Consider the following 19,494-nt stretch of genomic DNA (forward strand, 5'->3'; position numbering starts at 1 on the left):
GATAAAAAACAAAAGGAAGATATTGAGAGAAGAAACGAAATTTGGAGGCTGACACTAAGGTATCCAAAGATACCAAAAGTAGTCCCCTAGTGAGTGTAGTGGGACCATATATATATATATATTTTTAAAATGATCTCCAATAGAAGTATGACATTATCTATAAGAAAAAAAAAACTTATTTTCCTAATGAGAATAGTAGGACCATATTTAAAATAAAAAATAAAAAAATTGATCTCTAACTAGAGGTACAACACCACCTAAAAAAAATAAACAAACCTTGTTTCTCAATGAAGATAACGATATCACATTTAAAAAAAATAATAATGTCCCACTTAGGAGTAACAATACTTGTTTTTAGTTTTTTTTTTTATTTTTTTTTTATTTTAAGTGTCATTAGAGTTGTGTGTGAAATTATCATTGACATACATAACTCTAATTCCACTTTTGAGTCATTTTTAATAGTTTAAAAAAAGTTAATGTGACACAGAATGACATTACTTAATTAACAACATCTTGTTAACTACACCAAATTGATAAAATATTTTAAAACAGTTCCTTTATGTAATATTTTTACATAATGACCCTCATTAGGTAAAAAAAAAAAAAACGTATGTATTACTGTTTAAAAGAAAATAATATGTATTAAAAGTGGACTTAAATTTTTTTCTTGGCTCATTTATTGTTTACATTTAATTAACAACTAGTAGTTTAGCATGATACACAAACTAATATTTTTTTATATAACTAAACTTTATAATAAATTATATAAAAATAAATATTATTTTTAAATATATAAATTATATTTTTGTATAAATATATATTTTTAAGTATGTAAATTATATATATTTTTTGTTAATAATATATAAAATATATTTTAAATTTATAATAAATTATTTATATTATAGTATAATATATTTTTATTTATTGATAATTCACATCTAAAATATAAAAATTAAATTTAATATATAGAAATTGATTTTTTTTAAGTCAATGAACTAATGTTGTTATATATAGAAGTTTAACTTCAACTGTTTACCAGTTAGTTGAACGAAGATGATATATATTTGATTTACTTAGTATTTTAAATTGATAACAGTATGCAAAATGAGAAAATAAAATTTATTTATGTTTAGTATTTGAGTTTATACAATACACAAATTAAGTGTTTATTATATATAACTAAAATTTAAAATAAATTATGTGTATAAATGAATATTATGTTTAAGTATTTTAAATTATATTTAAAACTTTAAAAATAAATGTTTTTAAATATATAAATTATATTTTATATTTATGATAAATAATTTATATTATAAAATAATATTATTTTTATTTATTGATAATTTATTTTTAAAATATTAAATTTTAATTTATAAGTAATTATGATAAATAAAAAATAAATTAGAGATGAAGTTAATAGAATCCTTAAAAATTCTCTTATCCAATAAAAATCCCTTAAAATACTTACTCAAAATAGTTATTCGTATTTTATATATTAAAGATGATTAAATTTACAATATATTTCATACAAAAACAGTTTACATGAAATAATATAACATATATAAAAAAGTTTTAAAATTAAAAAACATTATATACTGATTTCATGATCAACTAACTAACCAGCTGGTCAGGTCCAAATGTCCAATATATACAATTAATTTAAAAAACAAAGATACGAATAAAACACATGTTCAAAAAGATCTATTTATAAGTTATAACATATTTCATATACCATGTTATTGTTAACTGCGGAAATAATTTATATCAAGAGTTTCAGAAGATAAGAAAAAAAATCGATAGAATACTTTGAACAATTAATTGTTTTATGGCAATCTGAACACAATCAGATATTAGATTCAAATCTTAGTTTTCCATTCAAAAGCAGGAGCAATATCAGATCATCATCAATTCAAATCCTTCAAATTTACAAGTAATATATTTATATCTAGCTTACTTCCTTATTTAAACAAAAATAGTTGTAATAATAATTATAGTCATGATAACAAAATATCAGGTCACTTTTACTATATGCTTATGGCGTATTATAACTGTATAAGAGAAAGACAGAAGTAATACTGTTCCTCAAAAATTATAAAACTAAAAGATGCTTACTCAATCAAAGTAGAACATGATTTATGACAGATGCGATATGCACTTGATACATATAAAGTATTATAATGCATTTCACTATTTTTCTATCTTCCGGGAGCCAATCAGATTATATTGTTTTGACAATCATCCCATGTGGTTTCAATACGGATGCAAAATGTGGTCTGCAAGTCAACTTGCTAATACATGCACCATCATTACATCCATTCAAATTGCTCATTATATTAATTAACAACATCAGAATATCAACAAAAAAGAACCTATAAATAAATTTAGTGTAGCAGATTTGTCTCATATCGAAGCCTGTCAACGCTTAACAAATCCATTAGAAGAAACAATACCTAATCAATTTTGGCGATATCCAACTACTTAAATTTTTGCAGGTATAAATTAATTCTAACATGGGCCTTCAATTTGTTGCATTATTTTACATATGAAATAAGTTAGGCTCTGAATTCAACATGCAGCAAAATTACCGTAGGTTGTATCTGAACGTGCATTTTCATGATTACTCATTGGGAATGGATGGTACATATGCAGTGGTCAACTCTGGACTTTGGCTTATTTGCTGATTGCTTCATAAGGAAGGCATTGTTACACTTATTATTTTCAAATTCAGTTACATAACCTGACACGTCCATATTTCAATATATTTGATCATATAATATATTTCTTGAATATTTTTCTACCAATTTATTCCTCCAGCAACTAACCAAGATCTATGCCCATGCCTTCAATTATTCACATTGAAGAGATATTGTGACAGAATCGATCCATGTAGTGCTTGGAGCAATTCAGCAGCAGCAGGGGATGGCAAAGATTAACAAATACCCATACTTTGCTGGATATGGAGTAATTGTTACCAGATCAAAGTAAATTATTTCCCAAAAGTTGGTGGGTGTCCAAAAATGCAGTCATAAAGAAAGGGTGTACAAGATCATGAACTAAGTCCAAAGGGGGAGATATTTTATTTGTTGATTTAAGGGCCTATTCAAATCACCTATAAACAACTATTTATTTGGAAAGTAGTTTAGAATAGCCTTAAATTTCAACACCAAAAGGACCCCACCTCATCCCAATCTCCTTGTTTGAAAAATTAATTGAAATAAGTGCTTATTAAACAAATGAATAGGAGAAGGAATTATGCGAAAGGTGCAAAACATGGCCTAAGATGGTAGTTCTCTTGGACTTGCTCTACCTTCCTTGTACATTGCATGATTGAAGGAAGTTGGAGTGGTTAGAAATGGTAGTTGCAATTAAAAATCATGAACCATGAAGATCACTAAAGAAATTATTGGCATACACTATTAATTAATTGCCAACCCTCACTTCCACTAGAATCTAAAAAGTGGATTACTTTTGACAAACTGGAGTGTAAAAATTACTGCCCCTACATTTGGAAGGCCTAAGGGGGTGTGTGTATGTGTGCAGTGTGCATGCTTTCTTATTGAAAGCAAATAAAATAAAAACAATGCTATTTTTGTAACTACTAACAATAACATATTGCCATAAAAATTTTGTTAGACAGAGACCCTGGTTGTGCACTTTACCTGACCTTGATACTTCAAATCAGCATTTCAAATCAGATAGTGATAGAGGAAACACAACCATGCGGGGTCGTAGCTAATTTCGTGCTGTGTGTCTTGAAATCTAACCTGCTGCCAAAGCAATCCACATGACCGACCACTAATTGCGACATTGTTATGTCTTTGTGGAGTAGTGTCCTACTCCTAGTGATTAGATCCTGTAACACAACGTTTGAACCCCCGTTTTAATGTTAAGTGTGAAACTGAAGAATGAATGGGTTTAATAATCACTAACAAATTTCAGTTGACAAAACTGTGTCCTACTACTTGTGGCCTTGTCTTTGACCAAAAGTTAAAAAAACGAGGAATTCACAGTTCTTGGCAAGTTACGCTCATGACATTAGACTAATCAATATACGGTACAAGATAAATTTGCAAGTACCTATCAGTGCCATGCTCATAACTACTCTTATGGCAATATACTGTGTTCTGAAATTAATGTCACTTTGAGAACTCCTCAGTCTCATAAGCTCTTTTATTTTATCGGTGTAATTGACAAGCCACAACTTTCGCATGAATTGAAAGATGATAACATAATGTGTGGTATTATTGTCATTAGCACTCCAAATGTAAACTGATTTTTTTTTGGGTTGTACAAAGCCGATTCATTTTATCTGTGGACTAAATACTAGATAATGCTACAACAACTCTCGCGAGTTAGATACAAACGTGACGTCTACTCAGTGGATCTATGCCAGCATATTATACTTGATTACATATATGGTGAATAAAAGGATTTTAAACGGGGATTCGATAACATAATTTCAGTGTCTATTTTCAAAATTCAACTATTGACTCACACATATAAGATAGGAGAGGGAGGCGAATATTTGAAACAGAAAAGCATGTCGAGTGTTGATGAGTTAAGAACTGTGGTTGTACTTAATGAGGTGCATTATGTCACAATTTACAAACATGCTTAGATAATTTGATAGGGTGTGCCGTACGTGTGTTTGTAAGAACCTTGCAAAATTGAGGACCCAACAGACTAAGAGTCACATCCTCATCGATGAATATCCGAGCATGCTTTTTGAGTGGGTAAAATACAAAAATGACTTTCATCTACATGGTTTTGTTTTGTTTTCTAGTACAGAATCTCTATCGTTGATCTCAGGTCCAATCATACATGAGGGCCCATTGCTACTGTCAAGGGTCCCATCTCTATGATTCACATAAAAATGCAATAAGAGGCCCCCCTTGCTTCTTATTAAAACTAGTGAACAAAATTTCTTAAAGCTAAAATTAGCAAGAAGGTAAATTCCAATTTTAAACATGAAAGAAGTCAAGTATTATTGGAATTTCTTTCGTGCGGATATGTTTTATAGGTTGCAAAATCCATTTTGGATTCATTTAATTTTGCAAACTTGAGAGATTGAGCATGTCTGGTTTGGCGGTGGCGTCTCAGAAGATATCCTGTTGCTTCGTCAACACTGCAGCAACTTAATCAATTTCCACTTAAAGGACAACCACTTCAGACACACTTAGATTAAAAGTGATTCTCAATTAAATAGTTTATCTGTGTAGACTTGTATTGACATTTTTAGTTAAAAATAAATTTAAGGTGAGGAAATACTCGTCAATGTCCTCATTTTAAGAATAGGACAAATTACTATTTTCAATGACAATGCCAGCACATGTTGCCTTTTAATGAAAAACTCTTGGATTCAAATCCAAAATCTTGCAATTTCAAGAACAAAAGGAGAATTTGGCAAGTCTGACCGAGAAATTTAACTAAATTAAAAAGTGTAATTTTTGTAAAATGTCTTATTAATCCTTTTAAAATATACTATATTTATAATTTATTTTTCAAATCGTAAAATTGAAATAATAAATACAAAGTCTTAAATTTAATCTTTGAAAATAATTTAAGGTCGAAAGAATTTTATACCTTCTTAAGTCGTCTATTGACTTAGGTTAAGATTAACTTAATTGTTATAATTAATGATTTTTTTGACTTATTTATAATTGAGTTAGGATTATGATTAGGGTGATAAATCATGTCTCAATTTGTTGGTGTATCAAAAGATGACAGGTCGAGCTAGGTATTATAGTCTATTAATCCGTCTTGTCTAATCTACTAGCTTGTCGGACTAAATAGCAAGTTGGTCTGTTTGTCTGTCTTTTTTTTAATATTTATTTATTATTTTTAATGTAAATTTAATTACATTACTTTAGATTTATTTTGTGTATAATTTGTGATTTAGTTTGCAACAAATCTGTTGTACATTTGATTTATTTTATTATATATAATTTAAGTTTTATTGTGTAATAAATCTATTAAAAGAGCTATGAATATTATTATAATTATATATTTATTTAATTATATAACAAATTTGAGATTTATTATGCAACAAATTAAATCAAATAAGTTGTAATTTGATATATATTTTTTATTATTTAAGTACATTGATTTATGTAAGTCCTTTAAATATTGAGAAAAAAAATATGCTAAAAGAATAACTCAAAATGAATATGCAAACTTTTTTTCTTTTCTTTTTGGTGGGTGAGCCAAGTTGTCTGACCCATTTTTGTCTGGTAGACTAACTTGGCTTGACCTATTTCTAGTAGGCCAACAGCGGGCCACAGATCTAAATGAGTCAAACTGACCCGTCTTGTCATCCCTAATTAGGACCTTGTGACTTATGTAACTAAATGGTTATATACACACACATATATGATTAGAAGATATAATTCCTTCCTATTGAGTCAATCTCTATAAGAGTAAAGTAGTAGGACTATCAAAATAGGCTACCCAACTCATTGAAATTTGTCCAATATGGACTATCGATTATAATGAACTAAGCCAAAAAGACATATATTGAATTCGTTCTTCTAAATTGATGTGCAAGTATGATCTTCTGCAAGTTATAGACTTTTCAAGTTAGCCTATTTTTTTCGGTGTAGATATTTGGTTGTGGAATTTCCACTACTTGACCGTAAACATCATTAACATCCTTTCGAAAATATCAAATTTTTATTATGTGATATGTACCACTTTTGCATATTATAACAACGAAACATGTAACATAAGTTGAACATAACCACTAATTACATGTTCTAATGTAAATATTTTGTTGAACAATTTTACATTTTTTTTACATCTTTCTTGATATATATTTACACACACTCAATGGTTACGATTGAAACGTAACACCCCTCCCTCTTACACACATATATATGACATGCACTAGTTAGTAGTCACATACGAGAGAATTATAAGTTAATTTATCAAACAGTTTCAGCAAACCAAACTGATCATTTTACCGGCTCCATAAAGTAGTATCTCCAATCGCTATAGACAGTGACCAGGTACTGTTGTTGTGACCGGATCAGAATTTAGTTATTACGAAAATGACTGCTTTCTTAAAACTAAGAATTTCGTTAAGATATAACTCGTGTAGTGGAAGAAAAATCTCTGAAAATGAGATACTGACAAGTTGAGATATAATCCCAATAACAAGGAAAACAAATCAGATGACACTTTTCATTTGAATGATCTAATGATACAACTTTCTTCAAACAAAAGTACTTGTTTGTTAAAGGAAAACAAATGACTTCCTCTCTTCAGCTTTCCTTGGCTTGAGAAGAAATTTGAAACAAGTATGTTGTTAATTAGTTATTGGATCTATGAAACTCTCTTTTTTTTTTCCTTCGTACACTAAAGAAGTTACCTATGGTGTGAAAACTGTATCACCCCTTTATAGATTTGTGCACATAACTTCATAATTTATTGACGAACAACATTTAGGTATTCAACTATTCGAAGTCTCAATGCACATGACAGTTTGGGTAAAGCTTATTAAAATAATAACTATTTCTATTACTTGATTGATCGTTCTCATTATACTTAATTCTTATATTTCCCAACCTAAAAATACGTGGTTGTTATAGATTCTGTGTAATTAACAAGTTCATGGCATGTGACCCAATGTTGACAACATCTCAACAACCAGCCCGAAAGAAAGCTTTTCATTTCAAAACCCATCTTAGCATAACAGATTAGCACTTTTTATTATCAATATTTTTTTTTTTCTCCAAAACGTATTTTCCACTTCTCTTTTTTGAACATATATCATGAATGCGACTTCACCAACCAATTAGTGTCATTACAACCAAAACCATTAACAGATAATACGTGTCGTCGATTTCAGTACTAATTTTGTTTTCTTCTTTTATTAATCCACAATTGACTAGCTAGCTACCAAATTAAATTCGGATACAGCTTAATGAAAAAAGTTTGCAATACATAACTCACAAATTTTATCAGCAAGAATAAAATTTGAACATAATTTAATAGAAACGGACAAGTTGAAAAACAAAAACATTGTAGTATGAATGTATGATACAATAAGTTTTCTTTTTTGTGGTGAGAGCATGCATTTGAGTGCTTTCCGACTAATTAATTCTTCCGCGACAAACAAGCAAATCCAATTCATTGTATTGACATGATCACTTAAGCAAAATAAGGGTCTTTAATTATAGCTTAAGAAAATATTTTCTTTGTTCTTACTTTATATTTATATAGATAACTATAAAAATTATATTTTGCTTTTATTTTATTTATTATTTCATAATATTTTAAAAAATTGGAAAATATATGATTGTTTTTTTTTTCTTATCATTCTTATATAAAACTTATAAATATTTTGAAGACAAACATAACTTAATTAAGGATCCTATGAAGCTGCCTATTCTTTTAAATTATGAAACAAAAAAAAAAATGTAAAGATTGTGGGAAAGGTCAAAGAATCACTATATATAGTTTTACAAATTTTAATTTACACTTTATTCACCCTGTAAAATTTATTTTTCTCTGAACAGTTCTTAAGTGTTCTTTAATTTGCACTGTGTCTGAGGATAATTTTCTTTCAAAGATTCACACACTAGTCAAATCATTATTATGTGTGATACACAATGAATTTTATTATATTACAAATGTGAAGTTGCTTTAATTAATGAAAGAATAGCACATATTTACTGATGGAGTGTACTAAAAGTATCTCTTTAGCTATTATACAATTTAAAATCTGCAATTTGCAGGTAGATTGTTTAATTAATAACCAACAGGAGGGAAAATGTGACAAACTTGGAGCTCGCGAAATGGATGGGATCTCTTCCATATGAGTTTGTGAATTTTGCGTCATGTGCGTCAAGAACTCCAAATCCAGTTCATTAACAATCTCATTATTTTATCCACTCTCGAAGCAGGGGCTACCAGATGCAGCTTGCTTTCTCTGATAAATACCTGTAAGTGGGTCCAATTTTTATTATGCAACTATTAATATACTACTTTTTAGAAAATATTAATTGTCATTCTTAACTCTTAAGGTTAATTATAACAACAAAAGTTAGATATATACAATATTACACCTAATATCATTCTTTAATCTCGGTAATTTAACAAAATTATTTATGTAAAAATTTAATTTTAATTAAGGGGAATAAGATCTATAGTTATATTCTAATTATAATCATGTAAAAAACTAAAAATAGTATTTTTTATTTTTTTAAAAAAGAAATATACATTTATATACTCGGTAGCTAGTAGCTACTCTTTAATAAAATTTTAACACTTTTGAATGTTTAAAATAGGAGGATTGAATAATCTATTTTATCATAAACTAAAATTTATTAAAAGTTAAAAAATCACTATAAAGACTCGTTAAATTATATAATTTCTAATAAATTTTAACTAACAATATATAATATATTAGATAAAGTGTTTCTTTTAATATATTTTCTTAAAAGTAAATTTTATATTTTAATTAGGATTAGCTTCTTTTTTTTGTGTTTAACCTGCCAATCTTGACTATCGTGCCACATGTCAATCATTGGCACGAATTATGCCCCTTTAATTACAGTAACATCTCTTATTTCTGATTTTGTTTGAAAATAAAACTGATAATTAAAGTACAGTACAGGTGTTCTGGATCCTGTGATATCCAAATATTTTAAACAGCTTCCTGTTAGTCAAAAAGGTACATGGTGTTTGGTCATGTTACTCTATCATTTAGTATTAGTTATTCTCGTTAAGTTAATTAACATATACCCGCAGAATTAAATATTCCATTAATTAATTATTGAGGATTATTGTATGCTTATATGTATCTGAAAGAGCCCATTGGACTATAATATTTTCATTTGGTACGTGGTATAGACAAAAGCAGATGCATTTGTCTTAACATCTATAGTTCAAATAATTATCAAAGATAAAGTATTCTAAAGATGTGCAAACAATATATTATTATTTCCCCCTAACATGATCTGGAATAATTCATGATCACATTTATAGAATGCTTGAGAGTAAAGTGTTTTAAAATTAACGTATATAGTATGTTATGCAAACTGTTTTCTTTTCAGATTTAAATTCTACTTGTACCTAATGGTTGAGATAACTTGAAATGTAAACAATGTTAAAGATAAACACGTGAAGATTAAAGTACCTGAAAAATTGTAAAGTCCTAAAGTTAAAATGAAACATTGAAAAATTGCAAAATCAGTAAAAAAATAAAATTATAGTTAAAAGACAATATTGGGAAATGATATACATGTTTTGAACTTAAAGAGAAAAGGCAAAGAAGATAAAATGAAAGAACAAAAATTGCAAGAAATATAAATACATGAATCTTAATTAAGTGGAAGAAAAAGGCGGTTGGCAGGAATTTAGGGAAATTGCAATATTGCATTAAAGATCAGATGAGACCATAGACATTATTCAAAGAACCCGCAGCTTTGTAGCTATGACAATCAAAGTGTTAGGTTTATAAATTAAAGATGTAGTGTAAGTCATTCAACCAAGGAAAAATATCACAAAGACTATCTATTTATGAATTTTTTTACCCTGATGTTTGAAAATCAATATCCACATTATTATTTATTTTTTATGATTTTTGTATTCGCATGTAACTTTTTGTCTAAATGATGTATATATAAATAAATGAGCGGTGTTATATAATTTACTAGGCAAACTTTTTTTTTCTTCATAATTTACTTTTTATTCTAAAAATATTATCATTTATTTAAGTTTAATTCCTTTCAATTTTATTTCAATAAAAATATCTTTCCTTTCAAATATCAGACAAATAGTTTATTATCATGACAGAAAACAAAAGTCAAACAAGACTTAGAACGAAAATGATAACAAAAATTGACACCAACAATAACAAAAATGACGTACATGACAGTGTCGAGGTCTAAATTTGGATAACAAAGGGAATTGGAGATCAAGGGCTAGGCAGGAGAATTTTGGCGAAACGAGAAACAACAAAACGAGAAAAACTAAAGGTGATATAAAAATGAAAATGACATACTTAGTAAATATCAAATCTACTATTCTAAGATGATATTAAATCTATCTAAATTCATTCTTAATAGGCCATTGAACATGAGAGAATGTATTAGAAAAAATTTAAATCCTACATTCACTAAGACTTTGCTTGTATTATTTAAGACTTTGCAAGCTCGAAAGTCGAAATTGAGGAGTATTGGACCCTTTTTTTTACTGGAGATTATTACATGATAAAATTTTGTGGGTAAATAGTTGTATCCGAAGTTGAACTCGTTAAGCACTATGAACTAACTATCATGCAATTCAAACTTCTATATCTTTTCAAAAAAAAAATATATATATTAATCTCTAACTAGACATACTTCATAGTAGAAACAAATTAACATGAAAGCATAGCAGCATGAAGAATGTACCATATCAATCTTCTCCCTAAAACTGTGGCTGTAAGACAATTACGAAAGCAACAATCACAAAAGGACTAGCATAACAAGAGAAAACTAAGATATAAATCAAGGAACAACAAAGTCACAAGAATTGACATTAAAAGAAGCAAATATGGACAATAAAGCTCAATATCTAGCAGGATTGAGCGAATTATTGAGAGCGAGCGAGCGAGAGATTTCCACCAAATGACAACAACGTCGATGACGTTAAATCATATTTTTTGTTGTGAAATATTTTACAATAAGTTGTCCAATTTTACATTTTCTTTTATCACTTGTAATAATAAAATATGTTTTGCATTTTGGGTCAACTGGGATGATAATCTTCTTCAAATCATCTCGATGATACACTTTCTACAAACAACAGAGTAATTTATAAAAATAAAAAATAAAAAAAAGGAAAGCAAGAAACAAAAACAATGATCTTACTTATTAATCTCATTCTTCAAATGCTGATCAAAAAAATTAATTCTTCAAATGCTAATAAATCTTGCTTATGTAGTAATTAGAATTTTTCTCTCTTTAGTTTTGTACGGGTAGGGGCGTTCGGCCACCGCCGGTCGGCCGCCGAATGGCAGTACTTGGTGGCCGAACGGCAATCGGCCACCAGGACCGAACTATCATTACTCATTGCTCTTAACCCGTGATTAGGGGTTAATCAGATGATTAAGGTGTATTACCTGATACGGTAAATACGTTGCAGGGCCCATGGGGTCCAAGGCCCATAAATGTCAGTATAAATAGCTCAGGTCAAAAGGTAACGTCACTGTTCATTAATTATCCTAGATATCTGTGCTTGTCCTGACTTGAGCGTTGGAGTGCCTTTTGCAGGTACCAACCCCTCTACTCACATCGGATTGGAGCACTCGTTCGGCCTTCATACTACGAGAAGATTATTGGTGTACCCCCTTTGTAGGTACATTTGGCGCCCACCGTGGGGCCGAACGAAGGTAATTGGAAGTTTAACTAAGTGTAATGGCGATAACTAGGAGAACAAACACTCAAGACCATCAAAATGAGGAACGTGTGGAGGTTGTTGATGAAACAGATCTTTCCGAAACGGTTCGATTGTTGAAACAGGAAATGGAGTTGATGAAACAGCAGCGAGAGAGAGATGCAAGAGAGCTTTCGGCCTTAAGAGCCGAAAACGAGGTGTTAAAAAGTCAAGACACTTCCTGGAAACCGACTCATGTCACCAACACACAAACTCAGGGATCGTATCAATCCCATGCAATCCACACCTCAGCTCCACATGCCTCGGCAGTGGCACCTGGAAAACCCCCCTCGGCTTTACCCACCGTCGGTCGCCCTGCAGACTTGACAACCGTTGGATCGCACCGACACCCCTTCACTCCTACCATCATGCAACTTCCGTTGATGGATAACTGGAAATCCTTGTCTATTGATAAATATGATGGTACCACTGATCCTGACGAACATCTTGATGTTTTCTTGACACAGGTGACATTGAGTACAACTGACGATGCTGCCTTATGTCGGATTTTCCCAACGTCACTCAAAGGAAGGGCATTGAGCTGGTTTACTCGGCTCCCTCCCAATTCCATCGATTCCTTCAGCACTTTGTCATCTCAGTTCACCATTCAATTCGCAACGAGTCGCCCTCATAGTCTGACATCCCTATCTCTAGTCGGCCTTCGCCAAGACAAGAAGGAATCTCTTAGGACCTTTATGGATCGGTTCAACAAAGCAACTTTGGAGATTAGAGACCTTAACCCAGCCGTCGCACTGCATCATCTCACAACAGCCTTAAAACCGGGGCCGTTTGTCAATAGTATTTGTAAAAAGCCACCTTCGGACATGAATGATCTAAGAAGACGGGCTGACAAATACATGCAGATGGAAGAGTTGGCAGAGTATCGTAATCAGGCCCGAGCTGAATCGTCGAGCAAGATAGAAAAGCAGCCAGAACAATCATACAGGGGGCGAGGCAAGGAGATATCTCTTCGGGATCGGCCTAATCGGGGTCCGAAGTACACTCAATACACTCCACTCAATACCAGCCGTGCTGCGGTGCTTGAACAAGCTATAGTTTCAGAAGTGTTGACAATTCCAAAAAGAGCATCCACTCCGCCACGAGCGGACACTAGTAAATCTTGTCGGTATCATCGCAATCGTGGACATTCCACCGACGAATGTGCTGCCCTTAAAGACAAAATAGAAGATTTGATTAAGCAAGGCAAATTGCATAACTGTGTGGATCGGTCAGGGTCGTCTCAAGCTCGTTCATATCAACCTAGATATCAGGACCGACGCAGGCAGGACCGTTCTGATAGAGCCTCACGAGAAAGAAGCAGGTCACGTGAAAGAAGCAGGTCGCGTGAAAGAAAAGATACTTCGGCACCATCACATAGGAGGGTAATTAATACCATTGCAGGAGGGTTTGCTGGTGGAGGCTCAACTTCTTCGGCTCAAAAAAGGCATCTTAGAGCAGTTCGGTCGGTCAACACTGTTCATAGACACTCTTCTCGGAAGATACCAGCAATAACCTTCACTGATGCTGATTTCAAAGGCATTGATCCCGAGCAAGACGACCTGATGGTTATTAGTGTGGAAATTCATAATTGCCTTGTCAAGAAAACGTTGATCGATCAAGGCAGCTCGGCTGATATATTATATTGGAATACATTTAAACAGTTGGGTATTTCTGAAAAAGAATTGCTCCCTTATGATGATCCATTGGTCGGTTTTGCAGGAGAAAGAGTAAGTACCAGAGGTTATATTAAACTCTTCACGCGCTTTGGTTTTGAGGAGCAGGAAAGCAGAGAAATTCAAGTGAAGTATATTGTGGTTGATGCTAGTACTTCATACAATATTCTCCTCGGCAGGCCATCCTTGAATGCATTAGGAGCTATCGTTTCAACACCACACCTAGCGATGAAGTTTCCATCTGATAAAGGGAAAATCATCACAATTCACGCCGATCAGAAGGCAGCTAGGGAGTGTTACTACGCTAGTTTGCGACTTGCGCCATTGGAAGAAAAAAGGTCGAGGTCAAAAAGGGTTCATGTTGTTAACGCCTCAGCACCAGTAGAGGAGCCGGTTTGGGATCTTGATCCAAGAATGAACAACGAAGAGCGAGTAGAACCGGTTGAATTAAAAGTGCAATTTCAGATCGGTGTTCATCCTGTTCAGGTTACATACATCGGCGCCGACATGTCTGAAGAAGATCGTTCCGCCCTGTGCGAGGTTATATTGAAAAATAAAGATCTTTTTGCGTGGACACCTTCTGACATGCCTGGTGTGGACCCTAAGGTTATGTGTCATAAGTTGTCAGTTTGCACTGAAGCAAGGGCAATTGCACAACGTAAAAGAAAAATGGGGACGGAAAGGAAGCTTGCAGTTGAAACGGAGATAGCCAAGTTGCTTGAGGCTAGGTTCATTCGGGAGGTTCATTATACCACTTGGTTAGCCAATGTAGTGATGGTGAAAAAACCGAATGGAAAGTGGAGAATGTGTACTGATTATACTAACCTCAATAAAGCATGTCCGAAAGATGCATACCCACTCCCAAATATAGATCGGTTAGTTGATGGTGCCTCCGGCCATGGAATTTTAACTTTTCTTGACGCTTATTCGGGATATAACCAAATCCACATGCATTCTCGAGATGAGGAGAAGACGGCTTTCATAACCGACTCGGCCAATTATTGTTATCAGGTAATGCCTTTTGGGTTGAAAAATGCGGGGGCAACGTATCAAAGATTGATGAACAAAGTTTTTCAACACCAAATAGGCAAGAACATGGAAGTGTACGTGGATGATATGGTCGTAAAATCCAGAAGCATCGATCGGCATGTATCGGACCTTTCGGAAGTATTCCAACAGGTGCGCAAGTATGACATGCGGCTTAATCCGGAGAAGTGTGTATTTGGAGTGTCCGGAGGCAAATTCCTAGGCTTCATGCTTTCGGCGAGAGGTATTGAAGCTAATCCTGACAAGTGCATGGCAATCGTCAACATGACAAGCCCTCAGAACCTTAAACAAGTTCAACAACTAGCAGGTCGGCTTACAGCGTTGTCACGATTTCTCCCGTGTCTGGCCGAAATAACGAAACCCATGATGGGATTGTTGAGAAAAGCGAAAAAATTTGAATGGTCTGATGAATGTGAAAAGGCCTTTCGGACCCTAAAGGAACGTCTCGGTTCGCCGCCTATACTTTCTAAACCCGATCTAACGCTACCAATTGTGCTCTATTTATGTATATCAAATGATACAATAAGTACAGCTCTAATTCAAGAACGGGAGGGACAGCAACCTATTTACTTCATCAGTCGAATGCTACAGGAGGCTGAGACAAGATACCAGCTTTTGGAAAAAGTGGCACTGGGGCTAGTCCATACCGCTCGGCGCCTTCGGCAATATTTCCAAAGTCACCAAATCATCGTTCGAACTGATTGCCCGATAGCGAAAGTGTTGCGTAAACCAGAATTGGCAGGAAGAATGATGGCTTGGTCTATCGAATTATCAGAGTTTGATATTGGTTTTCAGCCTAGAGGGCCGATCAGGTCCCAGTGCTTGGTAGATTTTATCAATGAGTTGCAGCCGAAAGGTTGTTTTGTGAATAGTTTGTGGACGATACACGTGGATGGTTCCTCAAACAGCCAAGGTAGTGGAGCTGGCATAATTTTGGAAGGACCAACAGGATTGATTCTAGAACAATCATTATGGTTTTCGTTTAAAGCTTCAAATAACCAGGCCGAGTATGAAGCGCTGTTGGCAGGATTAAGGCTCGCACGAGAGATCGGGGTCAGCCGATTGGAGTGCTGGACCGATTCAAAAATTGTAGCTGAGCAGGTGAATGATAATTTTCAAGTAAAAGATGCGAACTTGTTAAAATATTATCATTTGTTTCAAAAAATGCGTGATATGTTTGAAGAAGTTCACGTAAAGCACACCCCGAGAGAAAACAATGAGAGGGCAGATCAGTTGGCTCGGTTGGCAAGCAGTACAAGAAAACCCGGACAATTGAGAACCACGCTTCACTTGGAACTTGAAGCGCCGAGTGTGGTAGCTGCCGAATGTTTGACAGTGCAGGAGTCTGCTCGAACATGGATCACTGAGATAGTGGAGCATCTTGAACATGGCAAACTACCATCAGATCCAGCGGCTGCTAAAAAGCTCCGAACGCAGGCTGCTAGATATACAATAATTCGAGGAGAGCTGTATAGAAGAGGATTCTCGGTTCCGTTGTTAAAATGTGTTGATAAAGAGCAAGCCAATTATATATTGAGAGAGATTCATGAAGGGATATGCGGTTTTCATTCGGGAGGACGAACTCTGGCCACTAAGGTGCTTCGCGCAGGATACTATTGGCCTACTCTCAGGGACGATTGTGTAACGTTCGTAAAACACTGTATATCATGCCAACGGCACGGTAACCTTATTCATGCTTCAGCTGAAGAACTTCATGCTATTAATTCACCTTGGCCGTTCGCAATGTGGGGTATGGATATTCTTGGACCTTTTCCAATTGCCAAGGGTCAATGCAAATTTTTGCTAGTTGCTGTCGACTATTTCACGAAATGGGTCGAGGCCGAGCCACTTGCTAGCATCACGGCTGCTAATGTTCAAAAGTTTTTGTGGAAAAACATCATTACACGCTTCGGCATTCCATATGCAATTGTAACCGATAATGGTTTGCAATTCACCGATCAAAAACTTAATCGGTTCATTCAGGATCTCGGCATCAAGCACAGATTCACATCGGTAGAACATCCGCAAGCTAATGGGCAGGCCGAAGCAGCAAATAAGGTAATTCTTGGTGAACTAAAGAAAAGATTGGGAGATGCCAAGGGAGCTTGGGCAGAGGAGCTGTTAGAGGTTTTATGGGCTTATCGGTGCACGCCTCAGTCCACGACTAAAGAAACACCCTTTCGGCTAACATATGGCACTGATGCAATGATACCTGTTGAGGTAGGAGAACCATCTTTTCGGCGACAATATTTTGATGAAATTTCCAATGATGTATCTCTCCGAGCTGAAGTTGACATGGTTGATGAAGTCCGTATCAGAACAGAGATTATAGCGGAAGCTTGCAAGCAAAAGATGGCTCGTAGGTTTAATTCCAACCTCATTAAAAGAAGTTTCCAGGAGGGCGACTTGGTGTGGAGAGTGCAAGGATCGGCAAGACGCAATACGAAAGAAGGCAAGTTGGCTGCTAACTGGGATGGTCCATTTCGGGTACGACATAATCTGGAAAACGGCGCATACAAGTTGGAAGAACTCTCGGGCAAGGTCATTCCCAGAACGTGGAACGCTTCTCATTTGAAGACATATTATAGCTAGTATATGTTGTAAAAAGGACCTTGTGTAAACCGATGGTGCACTCTTTTCCTTGATCGGTCTTTTCTCCCCTTATAAAAAAGTGAAAAGGGGTTTTGGCCGACAAGGTTTTTAACGAGGCACCCATTAATGAAACTGCTTCAGTTCTTCTATTATATTTGACAATTCGTAACTGCTCAAATCTCGCAACAGGCTTCCCTCCCGAGTTGTTCAACTCGGCTAAGGATGTGCCTTAAAAAATCTCGCAACAGGCTTCCCTCCCGAGTTTTTCAACTCGGCTAAGGATGTGCCTTAAAAAATCTCGCAACAGGCTTCCCTCCCGAGTTGTTCAACTCGGCTAAGGATGTGCCTTAAAAAATCTCGCAACAGGCTTCCCTCCCGAGTTGTTCAACTCGGCTAAGGATGTGCCTTAAAAAATTTCGCAACAGGCTTCCCTCCCGAGTTGTTCAACTCAGCTAAGGATGTGCCTTAAAAAATCTTGTAAGCAAGCAATTCTGAACGAACCCGTTCGGTTTTGCTCAAAAAGCAAGCAATTCCGAATGAACCCGTTCGGTATTGCTCAAAAAGCAAGCAATTCCGAATGAACCCGTTCGGTATTGCAAAAAGCAAGCAATTCCGAATGAACCCGTTCGGTATTGCTCAAAAAGCAAGCAATTCTGAACGAACCCGTTCGATTTTGCTCAAAAAGCAAGCAATTCCGAATGAACCCATTCGGTATTGCTCAAAAAGCAAGCAATTCCGAATGAACCCGTTCGGTATTGCTCAAAAAGCAAGCAATTCTGAACGAACCCGTTCGGTTTTGCTCAAAAAGCAAGCAATTCTGAATGAACCCGTTCGGTATTGCTCAAAAAGCAAGCAATTCCGAATGAACCCATTCGGTATTGCTCAAAAAGCAAGCAATTCCGAGTGAACCCGTTCGGTATTGCTCAAAAAGCAAGCAATTCTGAACGAACCTGTTCGGTTTTTCTCAAAAAGCAAGCAATTCTGAACGAACCCGTTCGATTTTGCTCAAAAAGCAAGCAATTCCGAATGAACCCGTTCGGTATTGCTCAAAAAGCAAGCAATTCCGAATGAACCCGTTCGGTATTGCTCAAAAAGCAAGCAATTCCGAATGAACCCGTTCGGTTTTGCTCAAAAAGCAAGCAATTCCGAATGAACGCGTTCGGTTTTGCTCAAAAAGCAAGTAATTCCGAATGAACTCGTTCGGTTTTGCTCAAAAAGCAAGCAATTCCGAATGAACCCGTTCGGTATTGCTCAAAAAGCAAGCAATTCCGAATGAACCCGTTCGGTTTTGCTCCAAAAGCAAGCAATTCCGAATGAACCCGTTCGGTTTTGCTCAAAAAGCAAGCAATTCCGAATGAACTCGTTCGGTTTTGCTCAAAAAGCAAGTAATTCCGAATGAACTCGTTCGGTTTTACTCAGAAAGCAAGCAATTCCGAATGAACCCTTTCGGACTTGCTCAATAAACAAGCATTTCCGAATGAACCCACTCGGTCTTGCCAAGAAAACAACGCAATTCCGAGTGACTCCACTCGGTCTTGCTCAAAAAACAACACAATTCCGAGTGACTCCACTCGGTCTTGTCAAGAAAACAACGCAATTCCGAGTGACTCCACTCGGTCTTGCCAAGAAAACAACGCAATTCCGAGTGAATCCACTCGGTCTTGCCAATACAGTAATGCAATGCCGAGCCATTCCACTCGGCCTCGCTCAAAAGGTTACGCAATCCTGAATACCTCCACTCGGTTTTATTTTAGCTTACAAA

The 19,494-nt window shown here is 34.6% G+C and overlaps 1 protein-coding gene across 1 annotated transcript; it reads left to right on the forward strand.

Moving 5' to 3' along the window:
* The first annotated feature begins 12,401 nt into the window (after positions 1-12,401).
* LOC145958721 (uncharacterized) lies at positions 12,402-17,732 on the forward strand. The gene has a single exon (XM_083076238.1). The coding sequence runs from the start codon at positions 12,402-12,404 to the stop codon at positions 17,730-17,732; it is 5,331 nt and encodes a 1,776-aa protein (XP_082932364.1).
* The last annotated feature ends 1,762 nt before the right edge of the window (positions 17,733-19,494 follow it).

Source organism: Cajanus cajan, chromosome 6 (assembly GCF_000230855.2).
Source record: "Cajanus cajan strain Asha chromosome 6, NIPB_CcT2T_4, whole genome shotgun sequence".
NCBI lineage: Eukaryota > Viridiplantae > Streptophyta > Magnoliopsida > Fabales > Fabaceae > Cajanus > Cajanus cajan.

Excerpts from the sequence above, each read along its gene's own strand:
- LOC145958721 (XM_083076238.1), top strand. The coding sequence starts at position 12,402 with ATGGCGATAACTAGGAGAACAAACACTCAAGACCATCAAAATGAGGAA.